The 19,770-nt window shown below is 42.0% G+C and overlaps 1 protein-coding gene across 1 annotated transcript; it reads right to left on the reverse strand.

Moving 5' to 3' along the window:
• Nucleotides 1-59: 59 nt before the first annotated feature.
• Nucleotides 60-4,615, reverse strand: rpl23 (ribosomal protein L23). Its single transcript, XM_085270204.1, has 5 exons — nt 4,543-4,615; nt 3,475-3,558; nt 1,150-1,278; nt 616-729; nt 60-187 (listed from the first exon to the last, which is right to left on the reverse strand). The coding sequence occupies exons 1-5, from the start codon at nt 4,553-4,555 to the stop codon at nt 105-107; spliced, it is 423 nt and encodes a 140-aa protein (XP_085126330.1). The 5' UTR covers nt 4,556-4,615; the 3' UTR covers nt 60-104.
• Nucleotides 4,616-19,770: the final 15,155 nt, after the last annotated feature.

Here is a 19,770-nt window from a genome sequence, read left to right on the forward strand (position 1 = left end):
TTTCTGTAATAGTCTTAACATTTTGGACCGAAAGGTAAATGAAACAACCAAGACACATCTCAATAACAAGTTTTTATTGAAAACAAACAGGTGCAGGGTCCAGCTCAGGCTATGCTGCCAGCATTGGAGGCAATCCTGGGCCACAGGTCAGCACACTCTTTGGCCACTGGGCCTGTGATGGCAGAACCTGTAGACACACACACACGAAGGAACATAAGTCCCGATACTTGTGTTATTTTAAAAGCTTAAAAAATAAACTGATTTTACAATGGAGAGGCATAAAAGTTAGGCAAATTGATAAGGTGGTGTTATTTTCATTACTGGGAGCACATCATTTGGGTCAAACATAACATTAACCAATACATTAAAAGAAAAAGTTGTACTGAGTATTTATAAATTGTCTCATCCCTGATTGAGATCAGTCAGCCACAGTGGGGTCGCTGCCGTCTCACCCACAGTGATGAAATCAATATTCCCTTCTACGACAACTCACCGAGCCACTGAGCAGACAAAGCAAGTGCTTTTGGAAGGGCAAATATGCGCCTGTCATGACCACACACCAATCACCTCCCTGTACAGCGCGCATGAATGCCACACCACGTTTCAAAAACCCACCTTTCATTTCTCCTTTGTTGTTTACTATGACACCCGCGTTGTCTTCAAAATAGAGAAACACGCCATCTTTTCGTCTATACGACTTCCGCTGCCGTATCACCACCGCAGGATGCACTGTGGAGAGGGGAACAAGGTTAATTTGAGCTTAAAATGAAAAACTAAAAACCATATTTGAACAACTTTCTGCAACTGAAACTGGCAACTTATATTTAGACATTTAAAGACTGCAGATGGCGACGGTAGTTCCTGCTCTGCTCTAGGGATCTTCCAGCTGGAAGGCTACTCCAACCAGAACCTGTAAACACGTTTCACTAAACTAAAGCTAAACAGGCAAAGAGGAATACAGTCACCAGCTTCACTGTTAATGGATCCACCGCTCCTTATTGTTTAGTTATCTATCATTGAGAAATGACTGCTTCTGCAGGAAAGCAGCTTAAATGACATTTAATAATTAGTTTATGAAAGTGTGTGCAACGCTGCAAACAGAACCTACATGTCTGGTGAAGACTGTATGACGACCAGTTTCCCACTTACCCTTCTTCCTGAGCTCTGGCTTGCCTTTCTTGACTGTGGCCATGACCATGTCACCAACTCCAGCAGCAGGAAGACGGTTCAGACGCCCCTTGATGCCTTTCACAGAGATGATGTACAGGTTCTTGGCACCTGAAAAACACAGTAAGAAACACCATAATGAGAACAGAGGACAGGGTGGCAGAAAATAAGATCTACTCCCATTCCGGTTTATGATAAATTCACTTTGTCAGCTTGTCTCATCCCTGATTGAGATCAGTCAGCCACAGTGGGGTCGCTGCCGTCTCACCCACAGTGATGAAATCAATATTCCCTTCTACGACAACTCACCGAGCCACTGAGCAGACAAAGCAAGTGCTTTTGGAAGGGGCGGACAGAAGGAACCAACTGGTAGCCATTTTCCAGTGCTTCACTAGGGCTGTTCGATATAACGATATATCGCATGACGATATAAAAACATCTATCGTTTCATTTTACACTATAGTTTGTTTTGTGGTGTCGCAAAATAAACTGTTTACGGCAATATTTTTTCATTATTTTGATGTCACTGTAGTGGCTATATTAATGTCTTAAAGTTCTCTCTTTCTCTTATATTTAATATAACCACACTACGGACAGACAAGCGCCTGTTTCTATGCGTTGTCGTTAGTAACAACGACGGTAAAACTATCGCGTGTCCGCTTGTTTATTTTCTACATAAATCTTTCACAATAAAACTCAAGATCCTGTTGAGACTTTTCAAAATAAACTGAATCACGTGAAAGAGTATGCAGAGTATTTACGGATGAGAAGTAAAAAAGAGCCGCCAGGTGCTAAAAAATAAACCTTAGACTCAAACGTTAGAACAGGCTTTTCCCTGCAGCACGCCGTGTAATAAATACAAAGAAAACGCCGGCCGTTTCAACTTATATCTAAAAATGTATCGTTTCATGCATCGGTTAAAACACTCGACTCCAGCTACACGACGCCCAGCTAGAAACACTTCACACAAGTCAAGCTGCCCGAGATTCACAGAATTCACAGAAAATGTTACTATTTTGTGATTTGTATCGTTATCGGGATGATAGATGTCTTATATTGGGATACGAGATTTTGGTCATATCGCAAAGCCCTACCTGTCACTGTAGTTTCACTTTTAAACAACAGTGCTATGTTTATGCACAGGTTCACATAATGTGAGATGCAGTTACTCAAAGTTCTGAAACAGTTTCTTTTTCTGCCAAGTACTTTTTAAATTGGTTCTAAAAAACAACATACCTTCAGTGTCTAATTACTTTACCCCCCAAGGTAAATTAATTGGACACTGCTACCAATCGTGCCCATTAATCTACATATTAATCCAAGTTCAACTTCAACAACATGTTTTTGAGTATAGATTTTAAGTCAGGTGAGCCTTCAGGTACAATCAAGTACAATCAAACAGTCAAAAGCATTCTGTCTAGAAAAAGTGGAAACAAAAGAACCATGTTGGGTGAGATCTTAGTTTTCAGAAAACCTCTCTCCTTAGACCTGACACACTGATGCTTTACATGTTAATTTTCACACAGAGGTTAAATAAAAAAATCTCAAATAATCCATTTATATGCATTAGTCAGTATGGTAGATACCATGTATTCCAAGTCGTCACTTATATTTAATGATAAAGCTGCTTCCAGGACAACAAAAGCAGACTTATTCAGTGCAAACATCAGCAGGTATAAGCAACAAGGATTAAAACAATATCTTTCAATAAGAAAGAGTACAATGATTATATTTGCTAATGTGTTTTATTAGCCTTTTGTGATCATTACTCTGCAAACAACTGCTTTAGGAAAAAAAACACTATGAAGTTACAGGGAATAACGAGTAAGGGGTTTCTTCTCTACACAGGGCAATACCAAGGAAGTGGGAGGTTTATCGCCATTCCAAGCAGTAAGAAATTAATCCAGGTTTCCAGTACATTCATCATTGAGCAGCACATGGTTCTCTATAGCCAAGTTAAAATTAAGCAGTTTCACATAACTTTCAAAATTTGAAAGAAAAAAAACAAACCAACCCTGAGATTTACCAACTTTGTCCTTTTGTGATACTTTTAGTTTGAACTATTTACAACAACAAAATCAGAAGGAGCACACCAAATAAACTAGTTCACATACAGGGAAGAATGGTGTGGTCAGTCTTAGTGAAAAGATAACAGCTCAACATCAAAAACAGCAAGTTTTAGGCTGGATCTTAAATTCCCTTCAATCACTTAAGAGTTTAAGACCGTATTGTATAGAAAAGGTGAACAAGAGAAGCAAAAGTCAACAGGAGTCAACCTGACACAGCAACGAGTTACCACAGACCTACCTGTGTTGTCCGCGCAGTTGATAACTGCTCCTACTGGGAGACCCAGGGAGATGCGGAACTTGGCTCCAGAGGAACCACCACGTCCTGCAGGAAAAGAAACATGCTCGAGTAAGAATCATTTCTACCTGACAAATTGGGCATTTGTGATTCAAACTCAGAGGAAAGATATTTCAAATGTAAGTATTTACCATGAGTGCCCTTGTGTACTTAGTGACACTGAAATCCCTGACTTACGATAGCGCTTTAATCATCACATAGGTCCATTTTAGGAGCGAATGTCACATTTGAGAAATCTACACACCCACTGTAATACATAAGCAGCAAGCTACAGCATGCTTTACTGAAGCTTGTAACGCAGCATGAATATGACCTTTGATCAGGACACAATGATGGTTAAAATTCAGAGAAGCCAAATCTAAAGGAACGTCTAACCTTAAGGATATTACAAATACACAACTTTTTACAATTCTGTTTAATTTCGAAGCTACAAAACACGTAAACACTTTAAACCCTATTTTCCATTCACTGGGTTAAGAGTAATGACACGTAGTAACCAAGAGCTAAAACTACATTGAACCTCACGCATTTTCCCTTTTGCTCAATAAGAGTTTGTTTCAAATGTGGCAGCTCCAATTTATCTACAATTCACGCTTGGTGTGCACCGGCTCTGCTTAGCTTTCCCGGCTAGCCCTGATCACCACAAATAAATTCACTTCATTGGCACACTTTCAGGTCAGGAAGCATCGTTATAACTCACTTAAAAACAAAGACCTTATCACCACACAGAAGGCTAAAGTGTGTGGAAGAAAATGCGACTAGCTCGTACACATTTTCCGCCTCTAGCATTTCTCGCTTCAGTAATACATGGCGCTGAACGAAAAACATGGCTTCCTTCAATTCCCATCTCAACCGCGATCTTTATAAAATCGCTAACTTTTGTCATAATTTCAAAACTAGTCCCACAAAAACATTGATTTAGCTTCTCTATCACACATAAACAACTATATACGCTGTAGCTCGTCTTAGAAAGAGCAGATGGAGGTGGATTTTATAAAGCAACTCTCATACCTCTCTTAGACATTGCTGCAGCACGGAAAGAGGAAGGCGGAGAAAGGAATTGTGGGTAATAAAGCTGAACAGAAGTTCCTCCGGGTCAGGGTGACGAGACGCGTTGCGTTCAAGAACAGTCGGGAAAATTCACCAAACACATTTGGTGTTTACGTTATTTTTTGCGTCTACGATAGAAAATCGAACTGGATCACAAAGTGATGTTATACTTATTAGTCTCGCGTGTTTTAAAAACACTGTTTACCTTAGTTTCCCAGTGTTTCTTCTTTTGTAAGTCCAATTTTTTTATTATTATTATTATTATTATTATTATTATTATTATTATTATTATTATTATTAGAATCAAATTATTTACTTGTTTACCTAAACAATTTACCTGGCCGTTATATGTAGTTCCCGTTTAATTCGGTCTTGGGAAAGGGTTGAAAAATAGTTTTAACGGTTTCGGATAGAAATGTAGTTGTACAATCATTTGTTTGGACTGCTAAGAGGTGACACTGTTGTACTTATTGTTGTGCTTTATGAATACATTTTTTGTTTGAAAAATCCTGTGGTTAAAATTAATTATCATTTTATATCATTCATCATTTGTTACTGAATCATAATGAATCAGAACAGATCACTGACACAACAACGTCCTCGTCTGTGCGTGTTCTCTGTTTAAAAACGTCAGTCTGTTACATTAAGACTTTAATTACATTTCATGAATATAATTAAGCAAAGAACTCAAGGATATTACATTGTAATCGACATGATGGGACAACAGAAATTAATTTAAACTCAGATGCGCATCTTTCTAAAAAGAAAAAAAAAGAAAAAAATAGAATATCACAAATTGTTAAAACTGACGGTTTATGAGGCTACATGTATATCTTTGCTTTTTTCTTTCTTCTGGCCTCTTGGGGGCAGCAGAAGCTTGTTGAGATAATATGAAGAATCATCAGTGGTCTGGATTGGACTGGTAATCCAGCCCAGGGTAGATGCAGTTGTAGGCCGTTGGGTCAATATGATTTTTCACCTAACTTCAAACCTAAACAAGAAAACCAGCATAGTCAGAGTGTTAAGAGCGGTTAAAGAAATACCTAGAAATAAGTTGTGATATTTTCAGTGATCTCCAGTAGAGATTGTAATTATCTGGCCTCTGCTGTTGTTCTTTGCGGATTTAGCCACCTGAATTCATCAAGAAATAACCAAATATTACACAAGCTATCATGGCTGATTTCCAGCACTTAGACAGTACAAAAGGAGTATAATGATGGAAATCAGTGAGTGAATCTACTCAAAAAGTTCTTTAAGCAGGGCTATGTGACTATTTGTCTGTCCCCATCATCTAGCAGACTGTGGGCATTTAGTAGTGAGTGCTGGGCGTATCCCCCCCATCACTGGCTTAAATCAGTTTCTGTTAACCTGTTGTGGTTATACCCCAAGGATCAGAGACTTGGAGCCTTTGAATAGAGACTTCTGTACAGAGGTAATCTAATGTTTACGCCATTTTACAACACAGCTCACCATTATAAAGAGTTTCTAAGTGTTTTAAGGGTTTTTACTTTCAAATCCAAAAGCAACCTCTATAATAGTGATTACCAGGCTGCAAAGGTACTGCAGGTAAACTGCAGTAACAAGGGAAATTCAGTTTGAAATTATTAACATGTTAAGTTACATTTTTTTTTTAGAAATGTATCTATTTACATAAAAAGTGAATTAAAACTTGTAATAAGAGGTTGTTAGTTAGTTATATTACTCTTTATTCTCGCCTAAATTTACAGCTCTTGCACTAAAGTAAGGTATTCAAGTTGCAGGTGTGTTGCACAATTGTCTTAACATTTTGCATATGAATGGGAAACATTAGCAATTTATATTAGCAATTTACAACTATAAGCCTGTGTCGTTTATGACAGTTTTAAAAAAATAACATTTCCAAGTAAATGCATCACTTTCTCTTGTTTTTTGATTAGAGTGCAGATTTAAGATGGCTTTCTGACTTTCCTTGACCTTGGGGATAGCTGCTCTTTAATATTCTATGTATACAATTTGGACCTGTGTGAACAATAGTCCCATAATGCACGGTGTTGGTGACGTCTTGATCCCCAGTTCAGGGTTAGGGTTGCTGCCTCTCTCCCCTTCTGTTCATTCTGTACACAAATGAGTGTCGCAGCAATTTCACGAACAGACATATCCTGAAGTTTGCTGACGACACAGTGATCGTCAGTCTTCTAGTGGGGGATGAGTCAGGCCATGGACAGGTTGTAGATGATTTTGTGAATTGGTGTGATGAGTCCTTCCTTTCACTTAATGTGTCAAAAACTAAAGACATGATTGTTGATTTTAGGAAGTCCTCTTATAGCTCATCACCTACTATCATTAAAACTGCCGATATTGGGATAGTTGAGAGATATAAATATCTAGGTGTGGTACTTGACCATAAACTGTGTTTTGAATCTCATGTTGATGCCACTACTAAAAAGTTCAACAAAGACTGTTCTTTTTAAGGAAAATGAGATCTTTTAATGTCTCATCTGAGATGTTGTCTTTGTTTTATAGAAGTTTTATCAAATCTGTGATGTCTTTTTGTATCGCTGCCTGGTTTGGTAACCTGACGGTGAAGAATAAGAATCGGTTGGGACTTCTGGTAAAAACTGCTAGCAAAATTTCAGGGCGCTGGCAAGATGGACTTTTGGCCATTTACAATAGAAATGTGCTTAGAAAGGCTCATTCTATTATTAATTGTTTGAACCATCCACTTCACAGTGAGTTTGAGTTGTTGCCTTACAGCCGCCGTTTTAGAGTACCTGTGAGGAAGACTAAAAGACTCTTTTATCCCCACTGCATCTTGTCTCCTCAATGGCAAATAACTGTCCTTGGACTTTCTATCACTATTATTGTCATTATTATTTTATAGTATTGTTCTGTTTATTTATATCCTGCTGCTAAACTAATTTCCCCTTGTGGGACAATAAAGAAATTGAATTGAATTGGTTTGTGCTCCAGTGGGTGTTGAGAGTTAAGCCTTTTAGTACTGATCCATATGCACTGGTTTATGGTACAAATCAGTTTTTAAATGCCCTTCATTACTGATGGAAATCTCGCAGTCTAAAAAGGCTATCCTGTCATTTTTTGCCCTAGTTCCTAATTCTGGTTTTCCAGAGACCACCTACATGATTCCGTGTCAGCATGGAGTCCAATCCAGAAATAGTTGAGAGTCTTTGTGAACTTTCTTATTCTGAGCATGTCTTGGTCCATCTCTATTGTCTGTATATATGGTCTGGCACTGTCCCTGCTCTTGATTTGGAATGTATGTCCTTTTATATCAGCATGAAGGTTTTGTCCTAGTGAAGAACAGCATGACCTTTTGGTGGAGGTCAGCCATATTTGTTTACAAAAATAAGAAAATATTTGAATAATTACATCCTTCTAACAATTTTATAGAGATACAGTGAAAATTATATGTACAGATGACAACACTGTACCTAAAACATAAAAGATAAAGTTAATTTTTTTGTGTTTTTTCCCCACTGTACATGTAAAACTACAGTACTATTGACTGCTTATTTGAATATAACTACATGTTCAGATGGGGTTTATCATCATCATCATCATCATCATCATCATCATCATCATCATCATAATAATAATAATTTGTGTAGCACCTATTAGGAAACCCAAGGGTGAAGTTTGAGGACTGTTTGGTAATTGTTAAAGTTGTCAGGGCCCAGACTCCTGACTCCAGGGAAGACTTGGTGATATCAACTGTAGGGGGACACTGAGCGGGTAAACATGCTTTGACCAATGCTGTCTGCATTGGGAAGAGTGCACGTAGAGTCTTTGGCTTTGGTTATTCATTTGAGAATAAGAGAGACCTGAGAATGTTATGTTAGTTAAGGCACACAACGGTAATTAAAAAAATGGCATAAAAGCTAACAGAGCAACGAGAGCACAAGTGTTTTTGGAAAGATAATAACATGACAGAACACCTGTGGGAGTGTGAAGCTAACAGTAAAAAGTAAGTTTTTGAATTTGATGTTAGAAAAAAAAGTTGCCTTTGCTAGTCACTGACTAGCAAAGGCAATATAAAAATGGTTTTACAGTAAGTTGGCTTTATTTAAAAAACTACAGTAGCTTTCTCTAAACAATGCATTGTGGCAGATTCTTTGACCATTAAATCAAATACACAGCCTATGTGGCCTAAAATGCAACTTTACAGATGCATTGGGGATTTTCAATGTGGGAAACCTTAATTGATTCAAATGTTATTTCAGTATTTGTCAGTATGTGTGTACGACAGGAACAGCTAAGATTTGTTCATGGCAGCTTAAATAGATAAACTGTGATCATTTTCATTTAAATTGAAGTTTGAAGTTAATTGGAATTAAATAAGTTGCTTGTTTGTGTTTCAGATGCTGTATGTGTATTAAAGTAAGTATACCAATAAGCTGGTCCTAGCTGGATGCTAAAATCCTACATGAAGCTGAAAACAGCCCACATATCTTAAGTTCACTTGATAGCTAGCTAGAGCTAGAGCTATAGACAGGGTCATGGTCTTGGGTTTAGGACCCAGTGTTCTGAGTTTTAAGTCCTTTTATAGCACTTACTGTTTTTCATTATATTGAGCTTTATTGAGTCTGTTCTTGGTTTCAGTTTATATTGTATATCATTAGTTTCTATGCAATCCTAAGTCTCCTCCTGTGAATTTATCCCCTCAGTTTGCTTCTGTTCTTTGTCACATCTTCCCTCTCGCTGTCCTTTGTGTATCCAGGGTACTACGTTCCCTGTTGCTTCCCAGCCTGGGTTCAATTTTATTTTGCTTCCTGACTCCTGTAATTCAGCAATAAAGCTGTGATTTGAGTTGAATTCTGCTTCCGAATTATATCCACTGATAATCAAATTCAACCAATGTTTTTGAGTATTTTCTAAAATTAAAGGGACTTTTATTTTATGTGTTAATAAATAACACAACAGAAAGACACCTGAAGGGTAATTTCATGACACAAATCAGTGGTGAGGATTTAAAGCACGTTTATTCTGTATGTAAAATGTATAAAGCAAAAAAGCAAACTGTTCTGTATTGTAGCATCGTGACATTGCTTATAAAGTGTCTGCTTATGTATATTTGCTCACTAAAGTTTTTTCCCTCTGATAAACATAGGCGAATTCTCAACATATTGTTGGATGTGAACATGTGAATCTAGGTTTAGTCTGACAACACTGAGGTCACAAAACTGGCAAATCAGTTTAGATCTCTATGCAGATTATAGATGTTTGACCATTTTTAATCCGGTTTTCAATATCAGCACTCCACTGAAACTGCTTTTTAAAATATTCGCATTGATTTTCTATTGATATCTGATGCAGAAATGTTTTCATTACTCATATTCTTTGACCTCAGTTGTCCCTTTGATACTGTTGACCATAATATCTTTCTTAATAGGCTTGAGGTTTGATTTGAATTGAATTCATATACCTTTATTAGTCCCACAAGGGGAAATTTCATAAGGCTGCCGACCTATTGCACGCAATGGCGGCGCCATCTTACCCTCCGACCATATATACATACATTACACAAAACATCACATGGGGAAGACAGGTCAGAGAAGTATAACAATGGAAAATGCACCACATGAGGAAAGATAAGGAGAAAAAAATAACTCCCCCCAGACTGAGCTCCAACAGGGAGATCAGTTTGAGAACAGAAAAAAACACCTCTGCACATAGCACATGAAAAAACTCTTAATGCACCAAAGAAACACATGACAAGCAACAGGGGTGGGTAAAGGGGGAATTAGACAGTACATCCGGGCCTGCAGCCTGTGCGCTGGTCTCCTTGATCCACCGTCAGCATCGGAAGGGAATAAGCGTCGAAGGCGTTTGGAACGGGAGGGGGGATGAGTGTGTGCATATCAGTGTATATGTATGTGTGTGAATGTCCAGAGTTCAGCTGAGACAGTGTCCCTCGCCCTGCTAGGCTAAGTAAACAGTCTTCCAGCCAACCCAGGTGGTTTAGGCAGGTATCTCTGGCCCATCACTAGACTGGTTTTCCTCATGTTCCGATCTGTTACAATGAGCAAGTTCTCTTTTTACACTGCTTCTGAATGAGGGGGTTCCACGGATTGTTTGTGCATTTGTGTCATCAGGTCACTGAAGTGTGGTGTTGCTGGGATTGCAGGAAGCCTTCTAAGAACTTTGGAATGTCCTTCAAGAAAACTGGAGATGCCTAAAAGAAATTACAGAAAAACCTGGAAAAGAGAGTTCTGACTGTGTTAAAGAGAAAAAAAAAATCTATTTTTATATGCTGTATTTACATTTATGTTTGCATATGTCAATAAACCACTTCATGAACATGCAAACTCCAGGACCTTCTTGCTGTGAAACGACAGTGCTAACCACTGTACTGTTCCATAATTAATTCTTATAGGAATTATGTAATAATATCTCTATATAATTATATAAAGTCAAGCCAAAGCATCCAATTAATGTATTACAACAGTTATATTCAGTAAAGTGTAATAGCATACATGACCTACCTACAAGTTATTTATAGGTGGCTTTCAAAAGCCTTTAAAACATAATCTTACATTAGTACAGCAATTTAAAAACAAATACAGAATTAAATAAAACAAATGAAACAAATAAAACTGCAAAACCACAGAACAAAACTATCAAAACTGATCAACAAAGTTGTGTATATCAGATTATAACTTCATGATGAAAGAAGACATCAAGTTACATGTTCTTATTGTTTAATTAACAAGTATTATCATACAAGAAATAAAAAAATCTGCAAGTCAATACCTACATTTTAAAATATTCAGTTAACAGTGACTCAAAACAAATGTGAATAACTGAATAAAATTAATACAGCTGAGAAACATTTTACAGATACATATTATTATTTCTTATGTATGAGGTATTTAGAGTTGTAGTTTCATTTTTGTACAATTGCACAATTGCTGTTTTAGTACAAGTACCCTGTGTATTTAATGGTGCCTAGCCTATATGATCCACTTTAAATGCTCTACTCTAAAACCTAGGATTTGGATTTAGAATATTTGACTGTTAAATGCAGACCCGTCTACATAACTCGTGATTTTACTGTCGTCCTGGTAACAGCTGTATGTACCACCAGATGCTAATGCTAACTCGGCCATGGATGAGTTGCACAAGGCAAAAAGTAGTCAGCAAAACTCCTGTCGCGACACAGTGGATGTCATAGCTGGGGACTTTATCCATGCTGACTTAAGTTCAATACACCCCAGAATTGAACTGCATATTAAAGGGGGAAAACACACTGGACAAAGCCTACAGCAACATCCAAAAAGCTACAGAACAACCCCACTACCACACCTAGGTTTGTCAAACCACATATCCATGCTATGGAGACCTGCATACTCCCGCCAGGAGAGCACGGTCAGCCACATATAGGGATGGGTATCGTTTAGGTTTTATCCGATACCAGTACCAAACCGGTACTTTTGAAACGGTGCCGGTGCTTAAACGGTGCTCGCACCGGTGCTCGAACCGGTGCTTAAAGAATGGAGAACACACACTTTGTCCAAAAACCTCTTATGTTTGGCTGGTTTTTTTGTAAAAAGGTAACAATGTTAGCCTTTTCTGCAGCTATAGGGCATATATGGTATCACTCTTGGCTGGAAGCAGTGCTTAATCAATGGAAAAAACACCAATTTTGTCCAAAAACCTCTCGTTTAGCTCTTTCCCACTTTTTCTTTGGTCATTTTAGCCTTTTTGGCCAGGGTGAAGGGAGTATCTGCCATCAAACAAGAAGACAGCCGCATGTAACTACGACGGTGTTTGCTAGTTCACCTTACGTGCATTAATGTAATAACGTGGTTAGCCTACTCAACGTAAATTACACACGAACAACATTAAGCTACTCACGCAGAGAAGAACGGCTGCTGCTGCCATCATCATCCGTCATCATTTCTGCTACAGTGACAGGGCTGGGGGCCAGGACTCTCGTCTTTGGGTTCTTGGGGGATGTTGCTAACTCCGGGTCCAATAACAGGCACCACACGTGCAGAAGATGTGCTCGGTGTGAGGTCTCACAGCAAGATATCAAATACGGTGCATTTCTTGGCTTTTAACAAAATGCTATACGTCGCCAGGTGTTTCATCAGATTCGAGGTGTTGCCTCCTTTGCACAGTATCACCTTAAAACACTTGTTGCAGGCTGCTGAGTTTGCATCTTTTGCTGTGGAGTACAGCCAGACTTTTGACCGCTTCGCCTTGGGCATTTTTAATCTGTAGCTCTGCTCTAAAAGAATGTACGTACCTGGGCTCGCCTACTATCCTTGCAAAGGTAAAATGATTGGCTAGAATCCAAAGTGTATGACATCTCAGGAAAAAAAAGCACCGAAATAAACCTGCGCTGCTTTTTGGTCTGGTTACTACCGTTTATGTCAGAACCGGTGCCATAATGGCACCGGATACCGGTACCCATCCCTAGCCACATAGACTGTGAAAACCTGGCCGGAAGGTGAATCACAACTGTTTTGAAAACACAGACTGGAGTGTGTTTGAACACCAGGGCCCTATTTCAGGAAGCCGGTTTAGAAAACTCAGAGTTAAAAATGATACACGGGGTTGAGTAACCCCGAAGTGTCCAACTCGGAATATTCGGTTTCAGAAAGGCTGATAACAATTAGTTCAATCAACGCGGAGTTGCTTTAACCCCAAGTTAAGCGCGCGCACGAGGATACATAAAGCCCTGATTAGTGGAGCACAGATTAAGCGAGTCACCATGGAGACGGAGGGAAAGAAGGCGCGGTCAATGTATCTTACAGCGCTTGAGGCCCAAATTCTGATGGCAGCATATGCAGATAACATGCAAATTTTGCGGGAAAAAAGTAACACAGCCTCAGCTGCAAAAGAAAGGGAGCATGCATGGCAAAACATAGCCGACAGAGTCAATGCGTGAGTGTTAATTTAAACATTGATCTAGGGATTTCCCACCCATTTAACACGTTATTTTATTATATTTTATTTTATTTTTTATTTCATACATTTTATTTTGTGACATGATGTGAGCGCAGGTGCAACCCAACAGGCCCCAAACGTTCCTGGCAGCAAGTAAAAATGAAATATAAAAATATAGTCCAAACAGGTGAGGTGTAATTGTATTATGAGCCATAGTGCTTGGTCTGTTTGTCCGATGTAAATCAATTGCAGTTAGAGGCTACATTAATTTCCCCTCTGTAAGCACTTATTGAAATTATCTGAGCACATTACAAGTACATATTTGCTTACTCTGTATGCTCAAATGTGGCCCGTTATAGCCAACAGAAAAAAAGCGGAGGCCCGAAAAACAGGTGGGGGTCCTCCACCACCACCACTCACAGAGGCTGAGCAGTTGGCCCTCAGCCAAAACAGTGGGCGCCCTGTGGCCGAAGGCATCTCTGCGGGGACATCCTCTGAGTCAATAACCCCGCAAGACACAAGTGCCTACATAGGGGGTAAATTCAAAATAATACATGATGTGCATACATCCTTTCTTCACAGTCACCTTTGCAGTGCTACTCATTCATTTGATAAACTCTTTACCATAATGGATTATTTTGTAGTGAAGTTATTTTCCTACTGATTTTGCCTTCCCTCAGTCTTGGTTGTCTTTGAGAGCATAATGACAATGAAGTGTAAGGTGATTGGTATGTTTGTTAATTGCCATTTGGTCCCTTGTAAGTTATAAGTGACCTGTATAAACCTCATATTCTATCAGTTGATGGTGGTGGTGTACTGCATCTGGTGCAGCCTCCTGTTGAGCCAGACCAACATGCAGTTGTGAGTAATACTCCACAGATTATATGAGTTTACAGTAGAACAGCAATGTTGTTTATTTCTTTACTACAGGAAAATAATGAAGAAACATTGACAGCTGTTACAGAGGAGGAAGCAACAGAGACACTTTATGAGGTTTATATCTTTTAATACTTTGTGTACAGGAAACACAGGCGACCAATAAAGCCAGTTGAACAAAAAATCTGTTTATTCCTCTTTCAACATGTTGAGGTGATGGGTCAAAAGAAATGATTGTGACATATGGTGTCTCTGACTGCACTTCCATCTTGTATGTCCGTGGGAGGGTCAGGATGTTCATGGTTTGGATCACTGCTGTTTGGTTCAGAAGGACAGTGTTCTCCTCTAATTGTGGCAATGTTGTGAAGAATCACACATGCCACAATAATGTCACATGCCCTTTCTGGGGTGACCCTGAGTCTTTGCAGGCACTGTAACCGGGCCTTAAGCATTCCGATAGTCATTTCAATTCTGGCTCTTGTCCTGCAATTAGCCAGATTATATCGCTGCTGTGGGCCCGGTTCAGGGTCAGGGTAAGGGGTAAGCAAATAGGGTAAACATGGATACCCCCTATCACCAAGCAAGTAGCCAGTGAACTCTCCTAAGACAGAAGGATACACTTCTGAAGCAATTGGTCTTTATATATTTTAAAGTATTCTCAACTCACCATGTCCAAATTTTGTGCTCAGTGTACATTCACGGAATATTTGTGAGTCATGGACAGAGCCTGGCCACTTGGCTTCCACATTTGTGATAATGTTGGCAGCATCACATATGATCTTCACAGTGCAGAGAACACAAATTAGCATCCATTACTATAATGAAATAATTTGTTAGTTTGAAATGCTACAGGGAACTATGTACCTGTACATTAATGCTGTGGAAAGACTTCCTGTTCACATAGTCTCCTTCATTTACTGAAGGAGCAATGATTGGAATGTGAGTGCCATCTGTACAGCCAATCACGCCTGGGAACCCTGGAAATAAATGTAAAATGTAAGTAGTAGTCCAAGTATCACCACATCATAAATTAAGTTTCGTTCATCCTGATACCTGCAATTTTGTGGCATCCCTCTTTGATAAATCTTGTGGGTCTATGACCGGGGAACACCACAAACGTGTACAGGAGACGTTTCAGTGCAACTGTAACATTCCTGACTGCCCGACAGATGGTAGCCTTGGAAACGTGCTCAGCGTCACCAATATTATACAGAAAGCTCCCGTTTGCAAAAAACCGAAGTGCAATACAAATAATATGTAATGAACTGAGAGCATGTCCGCGATGTGTCACATGCGTAATATATGGCCTGAGGATGTTATTCAAATAAATTATAGATTGTGCTGAGAAACGGTAACGTTCGCACAGAAAATCATCAGGAAATGATAAAATGTCCAAACGCGCTCTAATCACTCTCTCCCGGCGGAGAGCTCTGCGGAGAATTTGGGCTTCACGATCTACTGGCTCTTCAAGGAAGGGGCACGCCATGTCCGACACTTCCTACTGTCAGGTTTCCGACAAAGGGGCGGAGACAGTCAGGGTTAGTTGTAGTAAACCTGCTAGGGGGCAGGTTAGCTTCACGGAGTGTGTCGTCATAGTGACTCACTGAGGCTTCATCTGAACTCGCTTTGTGAAACCGAAAACCCAGAGTTTTCGTTAACTCAGGGTATACTTACTCAGTTTTTCCACTAAACCGGCTTCCTGAAACAGGGCCCAGGACCTGGAGGAGCATAATACGTCTGTGCTCGCCTACATCAACTTCTGTGTCGACAGTGTCACTGTGGACAAACGTCTCCGGGTGTATTCCAACCAGAAACCTTGGATGACTAAAGAGGTCCAGGTCCTGCTGAAGCAACGTGACGCCACTTTCAGATCTGGTGACAGTATGCAGTACAGTGCAACCAGATCTGAAAAGAGGTATCAGAGAGGCCAAGGCGGCGCACAAGAGGAAGGATGAACACCACTTCAGCAACAACAATTCATGACAGGTATGGCAGGGAGTTTAGTACCTAAGCAACTACAAGACTGGCAATACCATGATGACTGAGGGCCAGAGCGACCACCACTTCTTTGCAACTTCGAAGTGAAGGGACCAGAGGCAGCCACAACTCAAACATCAGACAGCAGCATGGTGCAGGAATTTGAGAAGAGATGCACACTGAGGGCAGTGAGCCCCAGGAAGGCTGCCGGTGTCAGGGCTCTGTGTGCGGGCAGACAGAGATGAGGATCCAAATGCAGGACTCGAACACAGAATTGTAACTCAAAAACCTCAGCTTTATTGCTGGCAGGAAAACAAACATGAAGTGAGGATGGAACACTGAGACCAAGGACATAATCTGAGGCATAATCTGAGGGTACGATGCGACACTGAGCATGGGAAAACACAGGGCTTATATACACAGGGTAGTAACGGGGAAATCGGCAACAGGAGGGAGACACAGCTGGGAGAGATCAGGGCTAACGAGACAGGGGGGACAAATCTGCACACACTAACATAAGAAAGACTTTCACAATAAAACAGGAAACATGAATCACAACTGAGAGACACGAACTCAACACAGAGACAGAAATTGACACATGGCCAAAGTCTACTAAATAATAATCATAATCACAACAGTATCAGATCATAAATCATAATATAGAAAAACACCAAGTACCAGAGAAACAAAGGAAAATCCATGATGCAAAAATACCAAAACATAATGAACTCAAAATACTGGGTCCAATGGACCCAGAACCGTGACAGTACCCCACCGCTAAGGGCTGGCTCCTGACAGCCCCCCCCCAAAAAAAAAAAAAAAAAAAAGCACAACAAAGCACCAGGCCAGGGCGGGCGGAGTGGGTCCAGGATGGAGGGACAGAGCCCAAACAAAAAACAAGGAGCACCAGAGTCCAAAAACGCAGGAAAGCATATCAAAAACAAAACGAAACCAGAGCTCACCAAGAGTCCACAAAAAGTTCAGGGGGCTGACCGTGCACACGGCAACGGCGGCGACGGGCGAACAGTTCTGGAGGCCGACCGTGCACATGGCAACGGCGGCGACGGGCGAACAGTTCCGGAGGCCGACCACTTGGAAGGCAGTGGCAGCCACTGAGCAGGTCCGGAGGGCAGCCGCGATGCCAGCGGCGGCGACAACCCCTTTCCGGAGGCCGTCCCCGAAGGCCATGATGCCACCTAATAGGCCTAGAAAACGGCCGGCAGAGGTGAGGCGGAACGGGTCGAGCTGGCTCTGACGGCGGTGTGGCAACCGCAGGACCAGACGAAGACGAAGGCGGAGCCGAAGCCGGACCAGGCGAAGGTGAAGGCGAAGGCGTGGATGAAGACGCCGAAGACGGACCAGACGAAGACGAAGACGAAGGCGAAGACGAAGGCGTGGATGAAGACGCCGAAGCCGGACCAGGCGAAGACGAAGGCGTGGATGAAGACACGGAGGCCGGACCAGGCGTGGATGAAGACACGGAGGCCGGACCAGGCATGGATGAAGACACGGAGGCCGGACCAGGCGTGGATGAAGGGACGGCTGCGGAACCTGACGGCAGCGGGACGGATGCAGGTGATGATGTAAAAGTCGCGGGGGACAATTCAGCAGGTGATGGCTGAACCAATTTCCCCGGACCATCAGCAGGTGTCCCCCAGGACCCTCAGCTAACGAGGCGTGGTGCTGGACGGGCTCCTCGGGCCCTCCAGCAGACGTGGCTTGAGGCTGGACGGGCGACTTGGGCCCTCCAGCAGACGTGGCATGAGGCTGGACGGGCGACTCGGGCCCTCCAGCAGACGTGGCTTGAGGCTGGACGGGCGACTCGGGCCCTCCAGCAGACGTGGCATGAGGCTGGACGGGCGACTCGGGCCCTCCAGCAGACGAAACATGAGGCTGGCTGGGTTCTCCCGAACCCCCAGCAGACGAAACATGAGGCTGGCTGGGTTCTCCCGAACCCCCAGCAGACGAAACATGAGGCTGGCTGGGTTCTCCCGAACCCCCAGCAGGCGAAACATGAGGCTGGACGGGCTCCTCAGGCCCTCCAGCTGGAGTAGATGCAGGACCAGAGGTGAGTGGGACCCCTGGCTGAGGGTGGAGATGAGTGGCTGATTTAGCGGATGACAACGCCAATGATTCCTTCACTAACTGAGCTACTGACTGGGTTATGGACTGTAACAAAGCATGTAGAAAATCCGATTGCGGTAACGACTGAGCTATGGATGACTGAACTTGAGGTGAAAGTGATAGTGGAGTAGGTGACAGGGCTACAGGTGGCTGCTGATCAGCTAACTAAGCTGAAGGTGGCTGCTGATCAGGAGACACTGTAAACTGAGCTGAAGGTGGCTGCTGATCAGGGGACACTGTAAACTGAGCTGAAGGTGGCTGCTGATCAGGGGACACTGTAAACTGAGCTGAAGGTGGCTGCTGATCAGCTGACTGAACTGAAGGTGGCTGCTGATCAGAAAACTGAGCTGGGAACTGCCATAAAGGTTGTAGTGATGGTGGTTGTGATGGTGACTGAGCTAATCCTCCTGAGCCTTCTGAACATGACAAAAACTGCTGGAAGGGCTCACCTGAGCCTCCAGCTGACACAGGAACGGGTGCCGGCACCAGCTGAACACCAAACCCTTCCACCCGAGGAACTGAAACGGGTGGAGGGGAACGCTGGGCCCGAGCTACCCTAGGAGCAGAAACAGGAGGAGAGAGAAGCTCAGGAATGGTCTCAAAATGCCCAATATTGCCAACTGGGTCTGGGCATATAGTCTTAGCAGAGTGGGCAACCTCAGAAACATTCAACCGGGACACAGAACAGTCCCTGGGAAGAGCCACGGTCTTAATAGATTGTAGAGAGATGCAACTAGAGTCCTTAAATGTCCTTGGGGAACAGACAGCCCCTTCCTTCAGAGAGCCTGAGTTACAGCCTGCAATTTCTGTCCCTACCAACTGCCTGCGCCCTTGCTGAAAAGTACATGGCTGAAAGGCTGGCTTAGAAACATTAACCACCCCCCTTTCAGCTGACTTGAAAACAGAACTTGAAGCCTCCGGAAATTTCACAGCAGTTCGAACATTTCTCCCCCCAGATTTAAGTGGAGTAGTCTTATTCATTTTAACACTAGGTTCAGATTGGGCAGAATGAAAACAGGTTCTTAAATCCTCAGAGCAGGGGTTCACAGGGTTGACAAACACAGACTCAACTACCTTTAAGTTAGTAGATTTAGATTCACTTGAATGGCAGGTAGTCTTCAGAATCTTAGGGGTGGATTTATTGTTTGTTATGTTCATGAGTTCAGGAGGAGCATGAGAAAGACAGTCTTTGTTGCTCACCACTGCTGACTGTCCAGAGGAAGCGGCGCAACGGCTGCGTGAGCGTCGCTCACTCTGGGAAGAGGGAGGTAAGCCAGACTGCGAATCCTCCTGCAGACGGGGCCGAAAGTCTTTCGGTGGGCC

This window comes from Mchenga conophoros, linkage group LG4 (genome assembly GCF_057382185.1).
Source record: "Mchenga conophoros isolate Kocher_MC1m ecotype Shallow Benthic linkage group LG4, M_conophoros_male_GT1.1, whole genome shotgun sequence".
In the NCBI taxonomy this organism is placed as follows: Eukaryota; Metazoa; Chordata; class Actinopteri; order Cichliformes; family Cichlidae; genus Mchenga; species Mchenga conophoros.

What these genes read in the sequence shown, in the direction of transcription:
- rpl23 (XM_085270204.1), bottom strand. An exon ending in GCCAGAGCTCAGGAAGAAGG is followed by an intron (nt 730 to 1,149) that starts GTAAGTGGGAAA and finishes CCCTCTCCACAG; the next exon opens with TGCATCCTGCGGTGGTGATA. An exon ending in CAACAAAGGAGAAATGAAAG is followed by an intron (nt 188 to 615) that starts GTGGGTTTTTGA and finishes GTGTGTCTACAG; the next exon opens with GTTCTGCCATCACAGGCCCA.